General features: G+C 35.8%; 1 protein-coding gene across 1 annotated transcript; it reads left to right on the top strand.

Annotated features, from left to right (window-relative positions):
- Positions 1-1,070: 1,070 nt before the first annotated feature.
- Positions 1,071-18,844, top strand: LOC145686541 (endocuticle structural glycoprotein SgAbd-2-like). The gene is made up of 3 exons (XM_081759977.1): positions 1,071-1,225; positions 11,995-12,140; positions 17,448-18,844. Exons 1-3 carry the CDS (start codon positions 1,217-1,219, stop codon positions 17,758-17,760), a joined length of 468 nt encoding a protein of 155 aa, XP_081616103.1. The 5' UTR covers positions 1,071-1,216; the 3' UTR covers positions 17,761-18,844.
- Positions 18,845-27,770: the final 8,926 nt, after the last annotated feature.

Here is a 27,770-nt window from a genome sequence, read left to right on the forward strand (position 1 = left end):
AAGTATAATCTCAGGCCACACAAGTTGAGGTGGTATTTTAAATCTATTTATACATATACAATGAAGACAATTGACCCTGGTTTTAAAACGTATTATAAATGGGTGTCTTTAAATTCTCAACAAATGACATTTGATTGCAAAAGGTGAATCTTTTCCTTTACGCAACAAAAAGATAGAACAAAAAATATTCGCGTTTCTTTTTTTTTTTTGTCTTTTTTTAATAGTCTCATCCTGAGATGGAAACAGTGAAAGTCACTCAAGTATTGAGTGTAATTGAATTACATCGGCAAATTATGACACTAGGTTTAAAAGAGAGAAAGAAAAAAAATAGCCATTTGGGCGGAGAATTCTAAAGAGCAAAAAATTATTCTAAATTAATACTTAGAGCTGGAAACAGTGCAGTCAGAAGACGAATATAATAATACGAAAAAAAAAAAAAAGATCAGAAAGGAAAGAAGTAGCATCCTCCATGTCAGCATTAGAAAGGCCAAGCCCCTTTAAGAGATGAATTCTTTTGATTCTTCTACGACAAATAGGTCACCCAGTCCGCCCAAACTCTTCTTCTGGTAACAGTCCATTGGTAAAAGAGCATATACTAGTACTAACAGCACAACTCCCATGTACTAGTATAGGTGAATCAGCCACAAATATTAAAACTAGAAAAGAAAAAGGAAGGGAACCAACCTTTAACCTAAAAGCACTGCATTGCTCTGCAAGAACCAGTGTGCTGTACCGGAATGGTAGACGAGGGGAGGCACTGAAGAAGATCCTTGGTGGGGAGGATGGCACATGTACAATGGGATGAGTTTTAAAAGACATAGAGGAGCATGGTCCATAAAAGAGCAAGGTTGACACACTTCAGTAAATCACCCATCATTGTAATAGCAATTCAAGTTATTTCTACTGACCAAAAAAAGAAATAAAGATAAAAAAAAAAATAGAATTTTCCTTTCATAGTTACTCCTTCCCCACCTCCCCTCTTGGGCTGCTGGAGGTACGTGAACATCCATCCATCTCACGAGCCTGTGGGCAATGAAGAATCCACACCTATATCCAGCATTTTCATATAAATACCAGCGCAGCTCATATGAAAATATCACTTTACTTTCAATCTCCATTCCTTGTCTTACTATCTATAGACTGTTTGGTGAACAATTCTCAGAAATCTCCTTGTAATTGTATTTGAGAAACATACAAGAATCGTGACACGTTTAAGATGAAGCTGGTAAGATTCGTGTTTCTTGTTTATTATACTATTTTCTTTATCGTTTATTTTTGTCTTTATCGTAGTGACAGTATGTGGATACTCGTTTGAAAGGTCATCTTTACGATTACTGGTTATGTGTTAGTGGAGATGATAAACTGGTATACTATATTTGAGACATTTTTGGACATCCTAGTGCTAGTGTCAAAAACCAGCCAGTTCTGTATTAATCACATTGGACTACGTGGATTCGATTTGGACTAGTGTCATTTTTTGTGCAAAAATTTCCGTTTAGTGGAAAGGCAAAGGAACAAAGTCTTCGGGAAGAGAACCTGGACCTTCTAGCCTTCTCCGCTTATCTAGTGCTTAGCGCGTGTACCTTTGTATGGGATCCCGAGTTCGATTCTTGATGGAACAGCCTTAAGTTTAAATGAATCGTTGAGTTCGAAAACCGGTCATCTCTATCGAAGCTAATTTGAAACAAGCGACAAACTAAACTAAATTAGTCAATATATATCTGACATATTATAGGACTGTCTTCATTTTTGGACAGTCGATGAAAATGAAAATAGCTCTATATGTCAGATATGTATTGACTAATTTAGTTTTCTTTGTCGCTCGTCTCAAATTAGCTTTAATGGAGATGACCGATTTTCGAACTCACCGATTCAAATGTATTAGAGCGGTTTGGATCCCATCTTACAGTAGCCTTGATGTTGAAAGGGGATGCTGAGCTTTTCTGTGGTGGCTAAGCAGTTAGCATACTTGCCTTTAGCGTGGGAGACCAGGGTACGATTCCCGGTGGGAGCTCATGTGGTTTGGATTTCACATTAATCTGTAGCTCCTCATATAGTCTCACTGCTGGACGGAACGTTAAACTTAACATAACAATAAAAAGGGGGGTGCAAAACTCCAACTAGCTACCCATTGAGTGGGCTATATCATCAGTAAATAGTGAAATTTCGAATTGAAATTTCAGCCGAAAGGATAGGATAGGCAATGTTAGTGATAGTTGGAGTTCCAGTTTAGATTCCCAAACTAGCACTTAATTTGTGCCGTTTTCTGTAGTTTCACTGACTTACAATAGTATACAGGAGCATCATAAAGTGTAACGTTGACTATAGTAAGCTTTATGAGATTTTAATAGATTTTGTTTCTAACCTAAGTTTCTAAAGCACTAATTTAGAAATCCACATGGTAAGTAAAAGCACCCATTTGAAATACTTAGATATAGCAGCTTCTTTTCTGATAATTATTATCCTCCTCAGAGAAATCAAAACACCTAAAATATCAAATCAGAAATGGAAAGACAAACTCTTATTAATTTATTATACACACATCTTTTCCACCAGTTTTATCTGTGTTCTGGTTAACAAATTATGGTTTCTATTTTTGAGGTGAACGTAAAAAGGTTTATTTTTCATTTTTTATCGGCTCGAAAAGTTAAGGTAGTGGATATCAATGATTGGTCTGGAGTCAAATGTCGTCTTCCAACACCAACGCTATATGGGACGTTTATCTACAGATTAACGTCGGGTCTCATGGTTTCTTAAATGGAAATGGAACCCGGGTCTCTCGCACCGAAATAATGTTTGGTGACTATCAAGTTATAAATATGTTTGCCATACTGCATGGCAATTTTCGTGGTTATATTTTAACTTACTATCCAATACCAGGGATTTTTACAGATAGCCGATATATGCTTAGATTTTTCACTTAAATGAAGGATGCCCTCGAATAGGCCATGGTCTAGCTAGTTTTTAAAATTTTGAAAGGGGTGAAAAATAGAACACTAACACACACACACACTAGAAACTAATATAACAAATTTCAATCGACTACGTAACGTGGCGGAGAGGTTACTCTTGAAATGGTTTGAATTCAAATTAAATCTTTTAAAGTACCATAGTATAGGAGACGGATGCTTGATGAAATTGAATAATTGTACATTTAAATATTCTGTGCTTTTGAATCGAACTCGGAACCACCTGCAACAAATGCGCGCACGTCTAGCCACTAGATCAGCGGTGAAGGTTGTTTGCTATTAAAAAGAAAAAACACTTTAATTAAATTAAAAGTAGATGTTCCGTTTGGAAGAGGATATTAGAGGAATTTAGAATTGGTGGCTCATAGACCAAGGGCGGAGGGGAACCCTTGCATTCTTCCATTATTTTGTAGAAACGTAATTTAATAATACTTGTCCTTATATATCCAAATATCCATGTTTCAGAATCCTGCGATACTTCCACAACAATCTTTATAATACGATCATATAATTTGAAGTACTCATCAACTATCTCTATATAAAGATTGTTGCGGAAGTACCTCAGGTCTCTGAAACATGGATATTTAGATAGGGCACATACTAGTTCCCAAGTGAAGTCTTGACCCGACTTTGGTAGGTCCCATAATATTGCAGCTATGGCCCTTTAAAGTTCTTTTTTTTTTTTCAAGTTTTCGGCAGCCTATAACTCCGAAAGGAAGCATTTGTGCAGCCAGGTCGGTCTATACTTTTTGTCTTATCTTGGTGCGAGGAATTACCTAACAATCGTTGCCGGTGTTGTTTTGTAACACCATATATATATATATATATATATATATATATATATATATATATATATATGGGTGCCTCTCTCTGTGTGTGTGAGAGAGAGAATTTAACATCCTACGAATCCTAGGACTTACGACTATGCACCAATTCTAAGGGACGAGAATGGTGTGATAGTGAGGTGAAACGAACGTTTGTCCACCACAAAGTCCACTGGCGAACGTTGGGATCATACCAGGGACTTTATGCGCCGAAGGTGAGCGCTCTACCACTTAGCCACATAGCCCTCAATTATATCATTTTATTATTTATAATTGTGGATATATGTGGATTGAAACTGCGTACTCTTTATTTACCTTATTCCGAGAAATGGGCATTAAACTCAAATACATATAGTGACATTTTATGTGTTCATACAAATGCACCAGAAAAAATATTTAATATAAATTTAGAATATTTCCATATTTTGTAGAAAGAAGAACTATTAAATAGTACAAAGTTAGCAGTAAAAGTAATTGTGAATACTGTACTTTGTAATGTATTGCTCTTTGATTGTAATTCATGTTATACAAAAGTGAAACAGTTGCATTTAGGAACTTGCATATTTTAAAAACCTTTAATTCACGTAACCAAACATTGAATCAAAACAGCAAATGTTATGTTATTATGTTGTTTTAAACATATATATGTGTATGAAAACTGTAATACAATAGTTTGGTGCATTATTAACCTAGTTCTTTTAGTGAGCGAATTTGGGATTATATGTGCCGGTATGACATACCGGTAGTAAATTAAAGTGTCGAAATTCATACCGGCTTTAAGAGAATTTAAAATAATCTGTGGTATATTTAAAAATACCTAAGACAGGTTTGTATTTACGAACATGCGGTAAATAATTTATTTCGAAATCGGAAAATGATTTCTTTTTAATGTAGACAGCAAGTTTTGATAGCCTTATGTTGTACAGTGAAATATCTGAACAACGAACAACAGTGAGATATAAGAATCGTAATTGAGACGTGTCGTTTACAGAAAGGTTACATAAATTTAGATGACTTACAACTCGTAGTAATTGTATGTAGTATATATATAAAAACACGTTAAGTACGAAAGTTAATTTGGGATAATATTAAAATACTTTACTCAAGAATCGCCTTATTAGGGGGGGATAAAGGAAGTAAAAAGTAACAAAAATGTCTCAGGGGTGTTTAAATGGGGTTGAAGCAGTACTTACAAGCGTCAAGAAAAAATAAAAGAATTTGCCAGCAAAGAGAAAACTCGGTAAGCAAACACGTCTAGGACACACAAAATATTTGCCCTTAAGAGTCTTCATCCCGGCGAAATTAAAATACCGCTAATTTTACATCAATTATGTGGTATCTTCAAATAGATAAAAGATAATCGAAACCTGGAACAAGAGCGCCCTAGACAATATCATTTTACATGAGAAACCGTTATCACAACTCACTTATCTGCTTTCGATTTCGAGCCATTTTGAAAATCGGCATTTATTTTCGCGTTTCTAAACAGCTGAAAACATAAAGCCACTAGATGACTTGTGATAACGGTACCTCACGCAAAACAATATTGTCTAGGGCGCTCTTGTTCCATATTTCAATTATCTTTTATCTATTTGAAGATATCACATAATTACTGTAAAATTAGCGGTATTTTAATTTCCCCGGGATGAAGACTCTTAATGCTCTTTGAATAGACTTATTCTTAGAGAACTCTCTGTGTATGGCTTTGCCAAGTGCAAAATTTAAGTCATACTTGACAGAAATGTCAATTTAAAGGGATTTTAAGGCAAGCCTTATGTTAGTATTATTGGCAAGTCTAAAACAAGCTTGGGGCCGAGGTGGCTCAGTGGTAGAACGTTCACCTCTGGTGCTTGGGGTTCCGGGTTCGATCTCAAGTGAACTTTGTGGTGGACAAACACCGTGTGCGTGGGTTTTCTCGGGGTTCTCCCGTTTCCTCCCACTTTCTTCATTCCACCACTTCATTCATTTCTCATAATCACCATCTCCTTTAGCCTAACCGGCATAACCGTGGGACGTAAAACTCAAAAGATTTCATTGAATTTTTTCTAAAACAAGCTTGCAATCGAGGAACTAGCAAGTTTGTTGTGACTTTAGTTCGTCTGCAGCCGTACAAATGGAACCTTGTGCAAACCTACAGATTTAGTCTTGAAGGCTTGGGTAAGGATATTAAAAGTCTGGAACGCTATTACGAAAGTTCAGAAAAAAAAAAGTCATACGACTGGCTCTCCACAATTGCTTTCTACGCATTCAAGATTTTCTAAGATTCCCAGTAGAACACAATTGATTACGGACAGAGAGAAAAATAATCTTAAATCAGCTGATTCACAGGGTTACTGACTTAAGATTTTGTAGAAGAAGAAGCAGTTTTCTCTTTACGCTTCTGTATCGTATATTTGTTTTCACATTGCAGGAAATATTTTCTGTACTACATGCGTAATGAACTAAGATTAATTTCGTTCCAATTTGAAGAGCTTATTAAACATGAGGGGAATAGAAAGATTGTCCGTATCTGAGTGTGTCCATAAAAGGGAGGGTTTTGTCCCGCAGAAACACATATATTTGTGCTGGAACAAAATAATAATAATAATAATAATAATAATAATAATAATAATAATAATAATAATAATAATAATAATAATAATAATAATAATAATAATAATAATAATAATAATAAAGTCTCTATGTGTAGGTTTTCTGTATAGCTGTTTCTTAATTTTGATTATAAGAACTTCATTCCCCTTTAGGACACACTAAAAATTAGGTACGCACGTTGCAAGGAATTTTCCAATGATAATGTAAATGACAGAACTATTGATACCTTTGTGTAATATTAAGGAGATTTCTTTATTTCTTCGTTCTAGATAGAACTAAATCAAAGGAAATGTGAAAGTAGTATTTTGGCAACGTGACAAGTAACCGCTTGAAAGCGAAAGTTCAGTGCCAAGGTCAAGCACTTGGAAACGGGTTAGTTAAGCGAAGAATAATGCCAACTTGAATGCGTTACAAAATAGTGTACTTGTTCTTCCTTATAGGACTTGCGATTTGCTACTATAATGTTATGTCGTCCAATTCAAAGCAAATATACATTAAAAAAACACGTTTGGTTTCAGTAGTCTTTCTATCAATAGAATACTTTAGGCATAATAATATGTTGTTAACGCTTTCAACGGGAAGTACCAGGTTCGAATCTAGCGGCTGGCTATACTAACTGGAATTTTTCTAGTTTTCTGCCAATTTCCCTAGACGATTTAGAATCCAGTTGAGTCCTTTACAAATTCTTCTCCCACTTTATGTTATTATTTTTCTCGTTTAAATGTCTTTACAGTAGATCTGCAACAAACTAAAAAAAAAAAAAAAGAAAAGAAAAAAGTCAAGCTTCAGTCTGTACACTGCAGTGGCTGCTTTCGAGGGAGGACACATTGGTAAAATATCAATTTGATTGCAAGAAGCTTAGGGAAGAAGCCTTCATACTGCTTCACAAAGCTGTACACATGAATTAGGATTATGTAGAATTTCTTCCCTTAGCTTCGGACATCATGATTTGAAACACACTATAGTACGGCATAACTTCGTCGAAGTAGAATATAATATGAAATTTGAAACACATAAATTTAAATACAATACATAATGTAAATTACACAATTTGCAACTTAAGAAGTTAAAACCTGATGATAGTATGACCAATAGCTCGCAAAAAGCTCTTAACACCCCTTTTACCATCTCTTAACTTCTCCACACAGAAACAACAACTTTTGACTTAGTATTCTATATTCCCTTTTCTGCATATTGCTGTAAAATTTCTTAAGAGTCTTCACTATAGCGAAATTAAACTACCGCTAATTTTAGAGTTTTTCTGTAATATCTGCAGAACAAATAAAAATATTCAAAAAGCAGAAACGTAGTGAACTAGACAATACGTTTTTTCATGTGATACCTTTACCACAATTCACCTATGTGCTTTTGGTATGCCACTATTTGAAGAACCCTCAAATAATGCTGAATCTATCTACAATTGCAAATCGAAAGCAGATAGACGAGTTGTGATAACGGTATCACATGCAAAATCATAGGTCTATTGTCTAGTTCGCTACGTTTGTGCTTTTAGAATATTTTTATTTATTTTGAAGATATTACTGAAAAACTCTAAAATTAGCGGTAGTTTAATTTCGCTGAAGTGAAGACTCTTAATTGATGCTGCGGAATGAATGTTCTGGACATAGTTTCATTATTTCTAATGTCACCCATAGCCAGTGGCGTATTTACGATTTTGTTTCGGGAAAGGGGGGCTTTGCTAACTTTCGGGTGGGGCTTTGCCTGAAAATGTGAAAATTTTGCAAGATATTTCATATACTTTACTATAGTAAGTAAGATTTCGAGCTAGGGCTTAAGCCCGGAAGCCCCCCCCCCCTAAATACGCCACTAGCCTTCCTTCCAGAAGGATTATTGACTTGCGTTTTACTAAATCGGAAAATTCAAGATTCCATCGTTCACTTAAGTTATTTGTCATTTCTGTTCTCTTAAGTGCAGCATCGTATATGTTCCAAATTTCCTTAGAGAACACTTACTTTTCATAGTTCTAGTCTAAAGTGAAAGGGAGATAGTTCATTAAATATTATAATTTCTGAAGTGAACTAGATTTGAACGATCATTGACTTTTTGTAGCCTACACACAGACACTCGCGAAAGAGAAACTGAAATGTCTAATTTAATAACTACAAAAAGTAGAACTGAGCAAATGTATAATTATATCTAAAAATAATTATAAGTTGAATTATTTAATTTTTAAGTGAGCTTATGTCCACTATTGGAGAACTTTACTCCACACTTCTAACGCAAGACTGGGAGTGAGCTAATGTACAGTGGGCTCTTTGCCGGAGATTTTTTCCGGTGAGCTTAAGTTCTACACTCATACTAACCATATAGCTTCAAGGGAGCTCTGATTGTTTATAAGATTATAATTATTCATTGTATCAAATATGTGTATATGGAAACGCGTAGTGTAGTAACTAACACTCTAGCCTTTGGTGCCAGCGGCCCCGAATTTGATTCCAGGTGGTAACACTCGGTCAAAAAGGTATAACAGCTTTCAGGTGATTTTTCCTAGGTGTCCCTCATTCGCGCTAGGTAAATGCCGGGGTGGTACCTATACAGGCCTCAGGCCGATTTCTTCCTTCTTTTCTTTTTTCCCATTTCACTAGATAGTGTGCTTGCCGAAGAATGTCATCTCTCATAACGCCCAGAAATATGTACAAATAAAAAAAAAATGTGCATGCTAAAATCTATAATAATAATTGCTTAAAAACTAATTTATTTTCAGTAAGTTAAGCACTTGCCTAAGTTGGCCACTTTTCAATATGCTGATGGTGGAAGACATAGAGATGTTCTACAGTATCATTTTATTTGATATAAGTTGAAGACTTTTAGGGCAGGGTTCTAATCTTGTCCTCCCAATGATAGGCCTTGATAATAGTACCAGGATTTATTATTATTATTATTATTATTATTATTATTATTATTATTATTATTATTATTATTATTATTATTATTATTATTATTATTATTCCAACCGAAAAATTTCACTTTATTTCACTTTATATACCGGGAAGATTCCGTAGGTAGATTGTAATTCTATTCCGTCAGAGTACATTATGAATACAACCAGTTCTTTCCATGTTGATATTAGTTGCTCTGACATAAAGATGAAGTTATTGATGGAAAGATGAGATAACCTTGTGACACAAAAAGAAGCGTATCTTGCTTTCTGAACCAGAAAGGTAAGTGACATTTAACCCAACGACACCCAGTTACGAAATACTTTGCAGGTGGTTCCAAATAATGGATTCCGTACAGGAAAAAAAAAAATCATGTCATGATTTCTCCTCCTCATGGGATTGTCAAGGCCGATGAATCTTCATCTTTACCGTTCTTGCTTTGTACGTGAAGTTATTAATATTCATCAGTAGAGTTTGGAATGTTAGACATTTTAGCAAACAATGCATATCACCTTTTCTCATTTCTTTCGATCTTTGTCCTTTGTTTAATTCATCTGTTATCTTCCTTTGATGAAGGCTTTATACTTTAATTATTTCGTTTTTTTTTTTTTTTCATTTTTATATCACCATTCTGTTTTGTTCCAACACTTCCTGAAATAATATTCTATTATTTATTAGTTTCTTCACTAAATGTTATTCTGTAATTTCCAACTTTCTAAATTCAGTCCTCCTTTTCTTTTCTGTTCGTTCATTAAAGTTCTTATTCCTATCTTGCCTAAGTTATATCTTAAAAGCTTACCTTCCCCTTCATTTTCTTCACTTATATTTTCTTTACCCTTCCAAATATTCCTTAAATGCATTAATTTGTATTTATCCTCTTTTATTTATTTCCTTTTCCGTCGCTTTTATTTATTCTTTCTTTCTTTCTAGTTCCTTTTCTGCTTTCTCCTATAGCTAATATAAATATCTAGACTTGATTTTTTAAATAATTTTGTTTCCTTCTTCTTTATAATCTCGATTTTCGTTGTTTTATTCAACTTTGTTAATCTTTAGATTCTAACGTATGTCCAGCCTAAATGTGTGTGTGTTTACCTTTTTTCGTTTACTTTTGTTTAATTTGCATTTATTTCTGTTAATTTTGCTATATTTAATATTTAAGAATACTATTGTATTTGAAGAATACAGTAAAACTAAAATTTAAAATTTGTTTGTACATCTGCGCATCTCTTTTAGGAATAATTTAAATATTAAGGAAACGAATTTCTAGTGTTTTTTTCAATCACAGTATTAACAATCTGCCTAAAAACATTAAGAACAAAAGTCCAATCCTGTGAATGTATTTAAGAGAATATTAGATTAAAATATTAATATTTGTTGCTTGAAAGATATTACTATTATTGCTTCACAAATGTTGCATTCACATAACTATATTTAGTATTCAATTGAATCTATATAAATCAACTAATCAAGGTATTACTGTTGAATCCAGAAATATTTAGGTTTCTCTTGCCCCTGAGCTGATGCCACACCTATTTACCAACACAATGAACTTTATATTTTTCAATACTTACCTATACGCATATTAGAACTACCAAAGTGACGAGGACTCCTGGAATTCAAAAAGACCTCTTTCCATTAATTTTCAGAACGTACCACTTCAGAAAGAAGTTTTAATTCGACACTATGTTGCTTCTCTTGCTTTTTTCAGTAGGGGGGGATGGTGGCTCAGTGGCAGAGTGCTTACCTCTGGTGGGTGGGGGCCCCTGGTTTGATTCCTGACCAATTAAGTTTGTGGTGGACAACATCGTGTCTGTGAGTTTTCTAGGGGTTCTCCCGTTTTCTCCCACTTTCTCCTTCCACCAATTCTTCCATTATCATTCACTTGTTTTAATCATCGTCTCCCTTAGCCTAAAGGGCATAATCGTAGGACGTTAAACTCAAATATTCATTTCATTTTCATTTTTTTTTTAGCATGGATTCCTACCATAATGTATATACCAGTGCTTAAAATTTATCATATTGGGAAAATTGAAAAAACTTAAGCTGTTTTGGTACAGACAGTTCAATTTACACTTGATATTCATGCACATATAAACTCAAAACGAATGCTAGAAGATGGTAGAAATTGCATTGTATCAATTTGAAATCCATTAAAAAAATCAAGACTTTTGGAAAAGTCAGTAAGGACAGTTTGTTGTCTTATTTTCTTAACTTGCTCTCCATCCACATATCTCCAATTCCTTTTCTAATACCGAACAAACCTACAACTAGTACAAGTACACGATTAGAGAAAGCATTTTGTTCAAGTACTTCCTAACATCCCATAGCACTTTCCTTGACTACTATTTCTTGTGTAAGGATTTCCGAACTATCCTCCTCAGTTTCTTCCTCGTCTTGAGAGAAATATCCATTCTTCGATGTTCACATTTTCTGTAGAAAATCATTTGCTGTATTAGCCCACGTCTCTGCAGGGATTATAATTATTTTACATTGCTATTTTACTTTTTCCACCTCGACAAAGAAAAATAGGACAAAACGTCTGTCCATACTTCTTATAAACGTGTGTCGAGTGTGCAAGATAACGAGGGAGTTTCTCCGGTTCTAAGAAAAAGTTGAAACTGGTGTCCAAGTTGAGAGGTTACATTGTAGGTTAGATGCATTATGATGCATAAAATAATTACTTAATTTTAATTTTATTTATTATTTCAGTTGGTGTTTGTTTCTTTGTTGGCCTTAGCGGTAGCTAAACCTCAGTTTCGCCCTGGATCAAGACCCGCTAGCGTCGCCCCAGGTCAACAAGTTCCAATTCTAGCATACAACAATGAAGTTAACTTCGATGGATCATATAATTACAAGTATGTATAATATATCTATTATTTTAAAGAGATAAGTTAGATGTTATCTGATTTATTTTCTTTTCAACTACATGGATAAATTAGAGGCTCTCTTATTATTTTCTTTTGAATTGCAAGGATAACTTAGAGGCTATCTCATTATTTTCTTCTTAACTACATGAATAAGTTCAAGGCTATCTGATTATTTTCTTTTTAACTACAAGAATAAATTAGAGGCTATGTGATTATTTTCTTTTTAACTACAAGGATAAGTTAGTGGCTATCTGATTATTTTCTCTTGATCTAGGGCTTATATGGATAAGTTAGTGACTATCTGATTATTTTCTTGTTAACTACGTAGATAAGTTACAGGCTCTCTGATTATTTTCTTACTAACTACGTAAACAAGTTATAGGCTATCTGATTATTTTATTTTTAACTATTTTTTATTTATTGTATGTTCAATGTGACTTTTTTATTCTATTAGATGACACTTGTATTCAAAGTTTTCTGCTTCTAATCTTTTGGAACGTAAATTTGAAGCTACGTCCGCGCGGAGCTAAGTTTTCGTAGACAAAATCTTCAAGTCCAGAAATTTTGCTGGGAGAAGTACCGTACTATTTATTTATATGAAAATACTGTTAACCATCACACTATATATACACACAGTCATTTGTCTGTTCTCAATAGTGACACATAGAGTATGCTCTTTACGCATTTACTCCTTGTAATAACGGATCGGGGTCCCTACACAAAATGTTAGTATTCTGCTAAGAAAATCCTTACTTAATTAAACATTACAGTCACGTAGGATTTGAATGAGAAACCTCGCTGTTGAAAGAAATAATGCTGGCCAGTAACCTTCCTTCGCCCACTTATCAAAACATAATCTTTAAAAATACTCTTAAAAAAAACGCAACTGATGATGAGAAGATGACTTCCTGGAAAGGAATATTGTGAAACAGCGATTATTATAATTACTTTCACTATTTCCTAATTACTAATTAAGATCATATAGGAAATACACACATACACACCAACACATATACAGTTTCTTACAAGAATGTGGTGCACTTTCAGATGCAGTTCTTTCTTTTTTCGTATGTAAATGGAAGGCATAATTTAATGTGAAGGAAATTACAATATTATAATAAAATGCAACAACCTTGAAAGTTCTGAGAAATTTTAATTTATGCATCATGTCACAAGACTGCTATCTTTCCCATAATTTGTCAAAATTAAATCCTAATAAAACACTCACGTAGTAATTGTAGCATATTATTATTACATGTTACATTCGTACTTACAAACTCGAATAGTGACAGATTATGAGAAAAAGAAAAACTTTGCGACATGTTTTGCTTGTACGTGTGTATATGCGAGACCAAGGATGAGAAATTCTGAAATGTTTAGCTTGTTACGAAGAACAAGTCAAGGGTAGTGTAATTTTACTATAGGCTATGTATTTACAAGATAATTACAACGAATACGTATATAGCTAATTCTTAAAGGCATGGAATTGGTGTCTAAAAGCAAATTAATATATTAGGTAATACTATCAAAGTTGGCATCTACTTATTGTATGGAGTAAGTGATTAAGGTCTATCTTTAGAATACTATTAAGATAGGACGGAATTTATTGCCGTTCAATCTGAAACCTGGGTTTTACTTCTTAACAATTTATTAACATTGTTTTGATTATATTTGATTTATTAGCTACTATTGTAAATATTTGTTATGAAATCTCCAACTAGGTTTACCTACCTTCAGTCTCCCCATATCAGCGTAATAACATGAACTTCTATTTTGATTGGTTATTCTCCATATCAGTCTCTCAGCTGATAATTTCCTTTTGCGTATATTCTATATCTGCAGGTCTATATCTAAATAACAGAACAATCGTGTTGTGATCATTACTCAGTTGGTATCAATATAACCAGAGAGATTTTTCCATCTGAAAATTTCAAAATTGTGTAGTGACGTACCCAAGGGAGGGTTTCGAATTTTATTACCCTTTTAATAAGATGCAAGTTACAACACCTACGCCTTTGGCACGTCAGCAAATTGCATGGATGATAGTGAATCTCTTGGTGTCAAACAGGAGGGAGAGCAGATGTCCACAACTTTTTTTAATTTAACGTCCCATATTTATGCACTGAGTGCTAAAAGGGAGTCTGATGATGAGATGGATGTTAATGGTACAATGAAGTAACTAACATGAAACTGAAGAATCCTGAGAAAAAACCACTCATACGGCGTTTGTTAACCACGAAGTTCATTTGGTGTGGGCTGGGATCGACACAGGGACTCCTCGCACCAGAATTGAACGTTCTACCATTGACCCATTGCGCCCCTACTAGTGACTGTTAGCTTAACTATGAACTATTAGAAGCATGACTGACAGACTAAGACGTCGTGCTTTAAAAATAAGGATAAACGTTTCCCAAATTAAGAATCAAAGAAGGATTCGGGATCGATCATAGATAGCAGGGGGGAAAAAGCTTAGAAGATGATCCACTTTCGCCGTATCCTTTAACCTAAAGGGTTATAACTGTGGGGCGTGAAACTATAAATTATTTTTTCCCTAAAATAGCCTATTTACTTACCAGCACTTTCTCTAAGTCGCAGTACTATAAATGTGCTCCTATTTACGTATAACTTCATAAAATATCAATCGTCGACGTTCACGAACTCTATGTCCACTACTTTAATAGAATAACAACTCCTGATGTTGACAAAATATCGTAAACATTATAAAAGCTGCTATAGTGCTGCCAAAATGTCTTGATCCATGGCAAAAACGCGAACTAAAGCTCACACCCTCGACATACCAATAAGGATTCAGCTGTTGCTATGCGAGGGAGCGGATAGCAATTCCTTCAGCCGGTTGCAGCGCTTGGGATGGAAGACTAAGTGTCAAGTCAATGTAGTATATCTATAGTTCTACTTACAAAAACATTTTCAAACTTATATCACATATATAAATTCAAATATGATTTAAGGTAGGTGCTTATACGAGTGCAGCGGAGGTTCCATCTTAAACGACAAATATCATGTAGCATCAACCAGTGGTAAAAGTGGATCTGAAAAGTTAGAGGGGATGCGCGACGTGACGCCGTCCCCCGTGCCTATCTTAGCCCATTGCAATTTTTTAGAAAGTGGAGGGACGCCATAAATAGTTTTCTGAAAGTGGGCGGACAGCGTTTCCGAGTGTTCCCCTCACTTTTACCCCTGGTATCAACTACAAATATCAGTAATGAAAAAAATCTTATAGTTAGGAAGGGAAAGCACTTTATGAACTTACTTCCTATATTTATCCTTAGAAACAGTATATTTTTGTTGGTAATTATTTGTCACGAATTTATATTATATTCCCGTTCCTCCTATCTCCAATATACGAGGCCTGTCTAAAAAGTATCCGACCTTAATTTTTTCCACGCAAAGTAGTGATTCTCAGGCGCGGCCACCGTGCACTGTGGAAGGAGGAACCTTAATGCGCATGCTTGATTTTTTTCACCGCGTTCGCGTGTGCCAGTCGTGAGCTGGTGGTCGCGAAGTGAGGTGCTGTTGGTAGTGTTCGTCGGATTTAGTGTTTCTCGCAAGATGACTGAACGAATTGAGCAAAGATACTGCATCAAATTCTGTCAAAGGCTGGGTGATTCTCAAAGCCAAACAATTCGTAAGATTCAGCAGGTGTTTGGAGAAGATGCGATGGGTGTAACACAAATTAAACAATGGTTCAACCGATTCAAAGATGTCCGCACATCAGTCGAGAGTGAGCAGCGTAGCGGCAGGCCCCAAACTGCTCGGAATGCAGCTGTTGTCGAGCGGCTGCGAAATCTGGTGATGGCAGATCGCCGTTTGACAGTGCGGGAGATTGCAGAAGATGTTGGAGTGAGTAAAGATTCTGCACATGCAATTTTGCGTGACGATTTGAACATGAAACGAGTGGCTGCTAAATTTGTACCCAAGTTGTTGTCTCAGGAATAAAAAGACACCCATTTTGACGTTGCACAGGACCTTCTGGACACCACCAACACTGATCCTGGGTATCTGAATTCCGTGATAACTGGAGATGAGTCATAGGTGTACGGATACGACCCAGAAACAAAACAACAATCGTCTCAATGGAAGCATCCCGATTCTCCAAGGCCGAAGAAAGCGCGGCAGGTGCGAAGCAAAATCAAGGTGTTGCTGACTGTTTGTTCGATGCCCGTGGACTTGTGCATCACGAGTACGCACCGGAAGGACAAACAGTGACAAAGTAGTACTATCAAGATATTCTCAGGAGACTCCGTGACGCAGTCCGGCGCAAAAGACCAGACATGTGGACAGCGAAGAACTGGCACGTCCATCATGACAATGCCCCAGCACATTCATCCCAATTGATCCACACGTTCTTAGCCAAACATGGAATTACAACCGTTCGCCAACCTCCCTACTCTCCAGACCTGGCTCCTTGTGACTTCTGGTTGTTTCCAAAATTGAAGACGCCTCTGAAGGGATCCCGTTTTGAGAGTAGAGAAGACATAATGCGGAACACAACGACGGAGCTGAACAACATTCCAAAAGAAGACTTCCAGCGGTGTTTCCAGCAGTGGAAGGGTCGGTGGGCTAAGTGTGTGGAAGCACAAGGGGCCTACTTTGAAGGGGATTAGGGTTCCAAATCTGTCAGGTATTCGCAACTATTTTTCTGGCCAAAGGTCGGATACTTTTTAGACAGCCCTCGTACTTATATTGAAGTTTTCCCGTTTCTCCTTAATATCATTTTTCATCTTATCATTTATTTATTTACTTTTCTTCCTTTTTTCTACCTGACTTCCATCACGTCTCTAAGTCGGTTTTTGTTACACCCTGTTGTTATCAAATTTGAATTATTTAACTAATGTCTTTTCTCCTTTACGTTTTTCAACAATTAATCATTGACATTTCGTTCTAATCATTTAATTGTCTCTATTCCTGCAGTGAATATTCGAGACCTTACAGCAGTTTTCACTACTTTATCCATACTCATATTCCTGTTCTATTCAGCTCGAAATATTGTGTGCTATTCATGTGTGTGTATAAATTTTGTGTGTGTACATTTTTTCTTCTGAATGCCTTCTTCATCAATTTTATTTTCGCTGGGGTAGCTGGCAAGAGGATGCGATAAAGGGGCTCGTGATAATAAATGAACTGTAAATCCCGGTGTAAAACCCAGGACGCTCAAAAGTTATGATTAACAGAGACAATCAATCACATACCAATTTTTACATTCAGGTGCAACGAAAACCATCAAACCTCGAACATAAAAGTTATTTTATTAAATTAATTTCTTTTCTGTTACAGTTACGAAACTGGTGATGGTACTAGACAAGAAGAATCTGGCTACTTGAAAAATGCAGGCAGAGGTGAGGAATTTGAAGCCCAAACAGTACAAGGTTCATACTCCTATGTTGGACCTGATGGCGTAACATACACAATCACTTACATTGCTGATGAAAATGGCTTCCAACCACAGGGAGCTCATCTTCCAACTGCACCTCCAATCCCAGAAGCTATCGCACGATCTCTACAATTGATCCAGAATGCTGGACCCGGTCCTGCTGCACCTTCTGGTGGATTTGGTGGACCAAGCAGAAACCGATTCCAAGGAAAATGAAGAAAAAGATATTTTCTTTCTGCCATAAGATCTGAAAATAATACCCATGTATATTTGTAATTATTGTTATCAAGATACGTAAAATAGCTCACGGTTGTGGAACGAATAAAAACAAATGTTGCAAATAAATCAAAAATATAAACAAAAAAAGTACTTACGTCTCATCAGACGCGGCTTTGTAAATAATGCACTTTCTTCTTCTCATTAATAGCAATGCGCATACATAATTTCACGCGTATATTTTATATAGCTTAATAGACTCGAAAACAACCATAGTAGAAAGTATCTGAAGGGTACAAAGTATGTATAGTATACAAATGAAATAATCTATAGCATAGAATGTAAACGATAATAGCTATACTATGCAAATGAAAGAACATAATAGGTAATATCAAAAGGGCAATAGTAATAGCAGAGAAATGAATGAGCTTAGTAAATACTTTCTACCGTTGTTGTATTTCACGTGTATATACATTATGTTATCAAATTACTGTACTCACGGATGTTTTTTGTGAAGGATTTAGTTACATTATTATAAATTATTAAAGCACATCTTACAAGCTCAGTAAATTGGTCTACCTGGTCAGACTTAAACTAGAGCCAACACGAGTAAAATTATTACTGTACGTTTGGAAGTCATGCGTTATAGCATGTCCCTAACATCACAGAGACTTTGTCGCATATATTTGTATAAGATGCAAAATTGGTATTCATGTAATCTTGCGTACTAAGAAATATAAATATTCTTCACAGAGGACATCATTGAGTACTATTAAGAAAATCCCCACCATGTTAAGTTTAAATTTCGTTTAACAAGACACTTCTTTACTTCTGTTTTGCTTACAAATATTTTGTCTTCCGGTAAGACTTTCTTTGAACTGTTTTTTTTTTTTTTTTTTTTTTAAATTTTGTATTCTTGTAATAATGCACACTATTGCGTGTCAGTTACTTTATTACTGAATCTTTTACTTTATTTCTTTATGTAAAATCGATGTACTTTTGTATGAATGGTATGTTTGTGTTCGATTATGATTGTTTTATATGTACATTTTTTTAATAAAATGCAATAAACGAATTATCAGAATTATTTCCTTTTGCTTAATGTACGATATTTGTGTTGCGGTAATTTTCAGGGACCTAGGACACAGCCACACAGAGGATCCATCGTCTCCTGAATCCACCTAAACTTTGTAGCTTTACATACATTTATACACTATCTTAACAAAACCATACTTATTTAGCAGTGAAATTAGTGATGTAGTACAAAGATGTTATCTCCTATTTCATCTGCACTTTTTCTTTAACTAACTTTATGGCCTATGGAACCCGGAGGTTCAATGCCGCGTTCAAAAAACTCTCCATTCACTTCTGTCCTTAGCCAACTGGATCCAGTTTCTACTTTGGATTCCTATTTATGTGAGGTCCATCTTAATATTGTCCTCCTATTTGCGCCTAGGTCTTCCTAATGGTCGTTTTCCGATTGGTCTTCCAGTTAAGACTTTGAAGGCGTTCCTACTTTCTTCCATCCTGGCTACATGACCTGTCCACCCGAGCCTCCTAGACTTGATGACCATAACAATGTTTGGTAACTGTATACATTATGTATTTCGTCGTTATGAAGTTTCCGCCATTCCCCATTCCCGTTCTTCTTTGGTCCGAATATTCGTACCAGGATCTTGTTCTGAAGTACTTTCAGTCTATGTTCTTTCCTCAGAATAAGCGACCATGTTTCGCAACCATACATAACAACAGGCATGATTATCGTTTTATATATTTTAAGGCTTTTTCTGTTCTTATAAAAAAATATTTCTACAAATTCTTTCTCCTGACAATATATTGGCAATTCTTAATAATTACTTATCGTATTTTCTCTTGTAGAGCAACACTGGTTCAATACTACATGGACGTGGTGCCCTGTAGTATTGACCACCTCCTAACACACGCAAACTTGGGACCCCTCCCAACAAAAATTTCTGTCAGGGGCTAAATATCAGTGACAGCTATAGAAACGATATTTCCTCTGACTAAACATGATAATGAAATAATATAAACAGTATAGTAATGACATAAGAATAATGTACAGCCTATCCCTGAAAACACTCCTTGATTTGAAGTTGTTACAAAATCAGAACTTCTCATATAGACTCGCTGCTGAAAGGAATGCTAAAACTTAAATCATAACTTATTGGAATAGTTGAAATATAAGATGTAGATGAATAGACTAACACAAAACATTTGGTTTTTGTTTACTTGCAGCCTTCTTACACCACTAGAGTACACTGAAATCAAACTTCAAGATGGAGTTCACCCAACAGCAACACAGCCGACAAATGTTGATTTCATTGCCTCCAGTGATACTTAATGCGTTCCAGAGACTAAATCATAAGTTGAATCTAGGTCGTTACGTCCCTCGCATCTCCTTACAAAGGAAATCTAAAATAAAAGACAAATTTTGACTAAAGCATATACTAACTAATAAATAATAGAGTTAATGTTTTGGCAAAATATCTTATTATACTGCGATATTATTTTGGTCAAAATTTTTCTTTTATTTTCCGCAAGAAGTTCCAAACTAGAATGATGGTATTCAAAAAGGATATCTATTCTCGCTCCATTTCACTACAGAACAATGTGCTGTTCTCTAACAGAAATAGACCTATGGACATTTGGACATTGCCTCCAACTAAATATTCAAGTGGAAACTTAGAGAACAATCATAAAATGTCTGAATAAATAAAAAAAAGTAAAAACCGGCATACTTCATGATAAGATATTAAAACATGTGCAAAGTACACGGTCAATAGAAAAATGAAAAAGAAACAGAAAGAAATTGGCTAATAATCATGCAGTTTCGTGGATAAAGTAAAGGTTTCGCATGCTAATGTTTATTGTTTTAACATAGGTTCGAATTCTGGCAAGGCAAGCTTCTTTTGTAAATGAATCTGCATTCTACTGACAAAGAGCATCCATTTTTGAATGCAAGAAATTGATATATATATATATATATATATATATATATATATATATATATATATATATATATATATATATATATATGTATGTATATATATATATATATCACAGATATGTAATATAGTTCATTAGAACATATATACTTATAATATATTCTTCTCCTCTTGTCTCTAACGTTTACTCCAACGTGAAAAATTCAAGTTTGATTCCTAGTGGGCACTGGCGGATATAGCAAGGGGCCGGGGGGTCTAGGCCCCCCCAGTTTTATCAGTAACAAAAATAATTTTAGGTTTATTTATATTTTTTAAAGTTTATAGTAAACTCATAACATACTTATCATAGTCTGGGTTCTGACTAGCCCCCCCCCCAGTTTTTACCTTCTAGATCCGCCTATGCTGGTGGGAGCTCAAGTGGTTGGCCAATAGCCAACTGGCCACCGTTCCCCAGATATTGGCCCAAAATGTTCGGATTTCGGGAGATTTAAGGAACCATCTCTCGGGAACCATAAATCATAGAGAGATATTTGCGAATTTTTCAATTTTGAGCCCTCCATTTTGAGCACGTGTTCTCGTAAAACAACATATCGTAGAACGTTTCTACAGAACCCTTAAACAAAACATGTGGAAACAATTTAGTACCCAAGGAAATTATAGATGGATAGATACGATTTACAAGAAGTCTTTAATGAGTATAATAATAAAGTTCATAGAATAATTGTTTTAAAGCCTGTAGAAGTTAATAAGAAAAATTAAATTAAGTTCGTTCTGGCAATGCTCTTGGAGCATTCTCAACTGGTTTAGTTTTTAATCCAGGGATGCAAATAACCAATTTGCATCCGGGGCTATTTGGGGAGACCGGGGCTATTTGAGTATAGTAAGGGAAAACTCAAAATTTCCAAAAAAAAACTACGCACTTAAGAGTTTAAATAATTAGATCATAATATACGTATATTATTATAGTACAACATATTAAAGAATAAAGAACCTGTTAAATTATGTTAAATCAGGAAACAAATTTAAAATAAAAATGGCAGAATTTGAGACTAGTAAAAATCACGGGGATATTTGGGTTTCTCATGGGGCTATTTGGGTATTTCACTTTATCACCATTTCACTGATATTTCACTTTATCAACATTGTTTACATTAATTACATTAGTTTTCATGTATATTCTTAAATTATACTCTTTTCTATATAATTTGTAAAAACATAACTTTATAGTAAAAGAAAATAAGTGAAGCAATTCTTTAGGAAAGGGTGTTCAGGATAAGCTAAAGCTCCTTCAGCATTATAATAATACAAGACTTTGAATTTTCTTATATGTTACATAATAACTAAAACCTATAGATTTATCTTAGAATGATTTGACTTATTTTGTTTGAAATAAACACTTGTAAAAGTAAATGAGAACAAAGGGAACTCCTGCCAGAGTAATATAAAAAGAAATTTCGAATAGCTTTAATTTTCTACATTAATTTTTAGTAGGTCTAATAATAAAAAGAATACACTATAATGGAAACTATAGTTCAAATTTAACTTTTAAAATAAACAATGAGCTCACAATAACATTTATATTCAAAATCAATTTAACGAGTGTTGTCAATTAAAATTAAGTGTATAGTAACATAAAAATCAAAAATTTGTGCTGGAGAAAGCAAGGTGCATGAAAATTATTTTTTATACAAACTTATGAGAAATCACTAATTTCTCGAACTTCTGAAGTACGAGACAATGAAAGTTATCAAGGAATGTGTAAAATAGAGGCACTTGTTGCACACAAACTGTTTTTCCCATAAGTTCCACACATATCTCATGGTACCACTGTTTACAATGTTGGCAACGAATACATTCTTCTTCGCTCATAGATTCTTTAGAGTAATATTTCACCTTACAGAATCTGCATGGTTCATTGTTCTCGGATTCGTTCTCATTATCATCATAATGTGTAACGTAACACTTGAAGGTACAGGCCTATTTGTTTTTGTCTTCTTGATGCTTTTCGTCTTCGAGCAAGCTTTACCAGATCCCTCCGTTTATAACTTCTGTTTCGTGCGAAGCTGTTGGACATTTCCAGGAGAAGTAAGTAGATCTGTACTTTGCTTCTTCTTCGTGAAGATACGTTTGACATTTTATGTAAGTGTGAGAAGAATTTACATCACTGTACAGTCACCCACAAAAGTACCTGGACCCCAAGTAATGAAATTATAACGGTCAGGGGTCCAGGTACTTATGTGGGTGACTGTACAGCATATGATGGATTTGCTGCTCCATCATATACCGTACATCCCATGTACTCTTAATTATATTTCTCAGAGTGGTTTTTAAAATTCGATTATCACTTGAACTTCCGGGCTCTGATAGACTGATGTCATAGAAAATACATTGTTCTATACAGTGGTTGTAATATTGTAATACATGAGTGGTGTCAGGTGGCAATCACAAAAGTTCATTGCCATGTTTCTCACAGAATTTGAGAGTTTGTAGCGAACAGTGAGAAATATGTCCGTCCAAAATTAACAAACATTTTCCCTCAGCCCAGTTTTTCTAAAAACTCGATCCAGCGAACAAACAACTTTTTATTAACGTAACCACAATCTGATGAGGAAACTTGACAAGCCGGCGGTAGATTGTTTACAAATTCTTCATTCATATGCTGATTTTTAAAATAATAAATTGTGGGATGTATTGTCCAACTGCGTTCCAAGCGACTGTCATAGTGACATTTTTGCCTCTCTCAACGTAAATACCACCCATTCTCCCACCTTCTTGGCAATGGCTTTGCTTCATCCACATTGTATATACGCTGTTGTTTTTGTGTTGAGAGAAACCGTTGAAGTAACGGATTTCAAGAATTGAAAATCGGACTCCTGCTTCCTTATTAACGCTCTCAGCACGAGCTCTTGAAAGTCCCTCAGGTTTTCGTAATAATAAATTCAGATATCTTTTCATCAAACTTGAATACCAATCTTCACCAGCTAGTATCTAAAAGGTATGTATAAGAATTTGATTTATTGTTACATATCGATACACAGCTTTACGAATCGTTTCATGGTGCAGCTTAGTTCTTTTTCCGTGAGAATCATAATTTGCAACACCAACTTCCTCCTGTTCTTCTGTCAGTATTGTAGAGTGTCCTACGACTTTCGGTTTTGTACATTGAATTGTTCCATTATTATCACCCAAACTAGTCTCACTCTTTCGAACTGCACTTTCCTTCGAAAAATTACACAGCTGTGAAGCTCCAAGTAAACTCAAATAACTTTTTGTTACACTTTGCATGGCCTTCTCCATATCTTCATTATTCCACTTGCTGTATTTATGTTTTGATTTGCAAGTTCGTACTATATAAAAAGAAAATGAAGTGTTTTGTTCTACATACATGCATTTCATAGGAGGCTGAACCACAAATACAAAACTAAAATTCATAAATTAAAGATATTCACGTAAGTTTATACCTGACTCAAATAGCCCCCATTGGCTCAAATAGCCCCAATTGTTTCGACTCAAATAACCCCGTTTTGCACTATTTACACAGCAACGTACTATTTTCACATGAAGCAGCGGAGAGAGCCAAAAATGGCGATTATAACATGCGGACGTTCTGTTTTACGCGTACGGTAATAATTTTACAAATATATGCGTTTACACAGATTCAGCACCTTATATTGTACAGACATTATTTAACATCAGACCAAAATACGAAGTATTACAATCCACCTTGCTTAGAATAGTCTCATATTTACATCAACTGATAAGAAAGCAGCAGATCAACGACACATACAAACATTCCTTTACCAACGAACTCACAAACGAATGCAAATTCAGCGCACTGATGCGCATATTAAGTGAGCAGTGATATTTTTTCTTAAGTTTGACCCAAATAGCCCCTTAACTCAAATAGCCCCGGTCTCCCCTAGTCCACATCCCAGTCTTTACAGCTTGAAATAAATAATAGTGACTCGCCCACCCCGATGAATCACTCGCCACGGGCGAGGGGTTTTTGCATCCCTGTTTTAACCCCTTATGACGATTCTTTTAATTGTTTACTCTTTTCTTTAACTGTTAAAAATACTTCCAACAGGAGTTTTCAATTCGTCAAACAGTGCAGGCCACATCAACTATTTCATAATGTTGATCACTAGGTCATACTGAGGTATTTAGAGCTGCTCTGCTTTGAATAGGGTTTTTATTAAAAGCAGCATGCACTTATTCATGCATAACACGGTAAAGTGCTATGGGGATCATCTTTGCTTTATCACGCGTTTTGATAAGTCCGTCTTTAGCCATTTTGAGATCTCTCCGCATGGAAAAATGGGCGGGGTACGTATCAAAGGTAAAACTAGTAGTTAGCCACTTTGCCATGGGTGATTTTGGAGGTCGCTAGTACTTTGGTATTCTTACGTAGTCACTTTTCAATTTCAATCTCGTTTCTCAAACTTTATTCAACCCCGGCCAGTAAATGACTGCATCCTTCAATTAGCAGAGCTGCTACAAACGAAATGACATAAAATTTGATCTAAAGATTTACATATGTGCTGCAACAAGCAAAATGTGAGACTTTATAAAATTACTGTAATAAGCACCATCTATATGTTCCTCTGATTACTTGACGAATAATTACGTCATAAAGAATAATGAAAAATTCTGAAACAAAATTATTATCTGCAATATATAACGACAATGACATCAAGGACGTGTCGATGACACCAGAATAACCTGAAGCGAGGTAAAGAAATTACCCAGAAATTGATATCTCTAAAGAGAAACCTAATGCACTTTATGCTGGGTAGCATTTTAAAAACATAATTATGATAATATCAATTAAATAAACTGACCATTAATTCTACGAGGGATGTCAAAAAGTAAAGAGACGCAATTTCTCGCACTTGGGTTAGGTAACACTGGTAGTGTCCAGCGCTGAATTAGTGTCACCTGCTACACTTCTATGCAACGTGTCACTCTCAGAGCCGTAGTTAGAGATTTCGGCGCCCGGGGCGAAGTAGAATTCGGCACCCCTCTACACTCATTTTATCGAAGTTTTTTTTAACGTATAAGAGAAGCAGCTTTCGTTGCTATGCTAAATTTTTATCAAGCTTCTTGGACAGACCATTGCAACAGCCAAAAGCTATCATTATGTATCCTTTTACAAATAAGAGTTGCTTTCAAGATGCTTATTTTGTACTTTCTGTTTAACTTGACAAAACTACTTTTGGTTGTATACCAATCCATTTGCAGAACAGTTATGGAAAAAGCATGGATCCAATTCTCCCACGCCAAGGAAACCGTATTAGACATTTAGTTGGTGGACGTGGGTGGTGGCGTTGGAAATATCCGGTTTCCCTGAGCATAGCTGTAATGTCAGAAATCGAGCCCAGGCCTGGAGGTCCCAGAAATGGTTATGTTTTGGGCTCGAGTTTCTTCTATTCGACTATTAAACATGGAGTTCTTAGACGCGGGTGATGGCATTGGAAAGATGTTTGTCCCCTTAGCACATCGGTTATGTCAGAAATGGAATCAGGCACTCAAGGCGCCAGAAATGGGGTCCTGAAGCTTTTGTCTTAGGTTCCTTCTGAACATGAAGTTGTTGGACGGAGTTAGTAGCATTGGAAAGGTCTTGATACCTTAAACATAGTTGTGATATCAGAAATCTAATCCGGATCCCGAATTCATAAAGACATGGTCCTGAACTTTTGGGCTCACGTTTATTCTATTCGACTAAAAACCGTGGGATTCTTGGACGCGGGTGGTGCCGATGGAAAGGTCTGGATTTCATTGGTGATGTCAAAAATGGAACCCGAAGCCCGAGAAATGAGGTTCCGAAATTTTGGATTCGGGTCCATTCTATTTGCCTATTAAACATGGAGTTGATGGACGAGGGTAGTAGTGTTGGAAAGGTTTTGGTCCCTTGAACACAGTTGTGACGTCAGGAATCGGACCCTGGCCTCGAAGCCTCAGAAATAGGATCTAGAAGTTTTGAGCCCAGGTCCCTTCTATTCCTCATTTAAACATGGAGTTGTTGGACGAGAATGGTAAAATAGGAAAGGTCTGGGTCTTCTGAGTACTGCGGTGATGTCAGAAACCGGGGATCGGGCCCTGAAGTCTCAGAAATGGGGCCCCGAAGTCTTTGGCTCGGGTTCCTTTTATTTGTCTATTAAACATGGAGTTGTAGGATGAAAGTGGTGGCGTTGGAAGTCTTTGTCCCTTGAACACAACGTTGATGAGAAATTGGTTCCGGGTCCCAATTTTTTTTTTCATTTGTGTCGTAAACCTTTTGCCTAATTTGATCTCAATACCTGATTGTGCAAGATAAAGCCATATTAATAGCTGAATTGATTGTTTTATCTCTCGCAATCAAGTATTGAGATTGGGCCATTGCAAAGGTTTAGTACACAACCCAAACTTCGGGACCTGGACCAGATTTCTGACATCACCGCACTGCTCAAGGGACCAAGACCTTTCCAATGCCACCACCTGCGTCCAAATACACATTGTTTAATAGTCAAATGTAAGAGACCCGAAAGCAATATTTCGGGACCTCATTTCCGGGACCTTGAATCCAGGGCCCGATTTCTGACATTATCTCTGACAGACGACCCGAACCTTTCCAACGCCATCACCCTCGCCCCATTTCTGGGACTTCATGGTGGGGGCCCGGTTCCTGACCACTACTGTACTGAGGGGAACCGGATGTTTCCAATGTCACCATCTGGGTGCAACAACTCCATGTTTAAACGAGAAATAGAGTGGACTCGAGCCCAACATTTCGGAACCTCATTTCTGGGACTTCGAGGGCAGGACCCAATTTCTGACATTAACGCTTTCGTTAATCAACCCCGACCTTTCAAACGCCAACACCCTAGTACAACACCATGTTAAGTAGACAAATAAAAAAGACCCGAACCCAAACTTTTGGGACCTCATTTCTGGGGCATCAGGTCCTGGAGCTTTCCAACACCACAATCTGTATCCAATAACTCCATGCTTAAAAGAAAAATAGAGTGAAGCCGAGCTCAAAATTTCGGGACACCATTTCTGGTT

Source organism: Thermobia domestica, chromosome 5, assembly GCF_964235325.1.
Source record: "Thermobia domestica chromosome 5, izTheDome1.hap1.1, whole genome shotgun sequence".
NCBI lineage: Eukaryota > Metazoa > Arthropoda > Insecta > Zygentoma > Lepismatidae > Thermobia > Thermobia domestica.

Excerpts from the sequence above, each read along its gene's own strand:
- LOC145686541 (XM_081759977.1), top strand. Across the intron at positions 12,141-17,447 it reads GATGGATCATATAATTACAA|TTACGAAACTGGTGATGGTA; the intron begins GTATGTATAATA and ends TTTCTGTTACAG.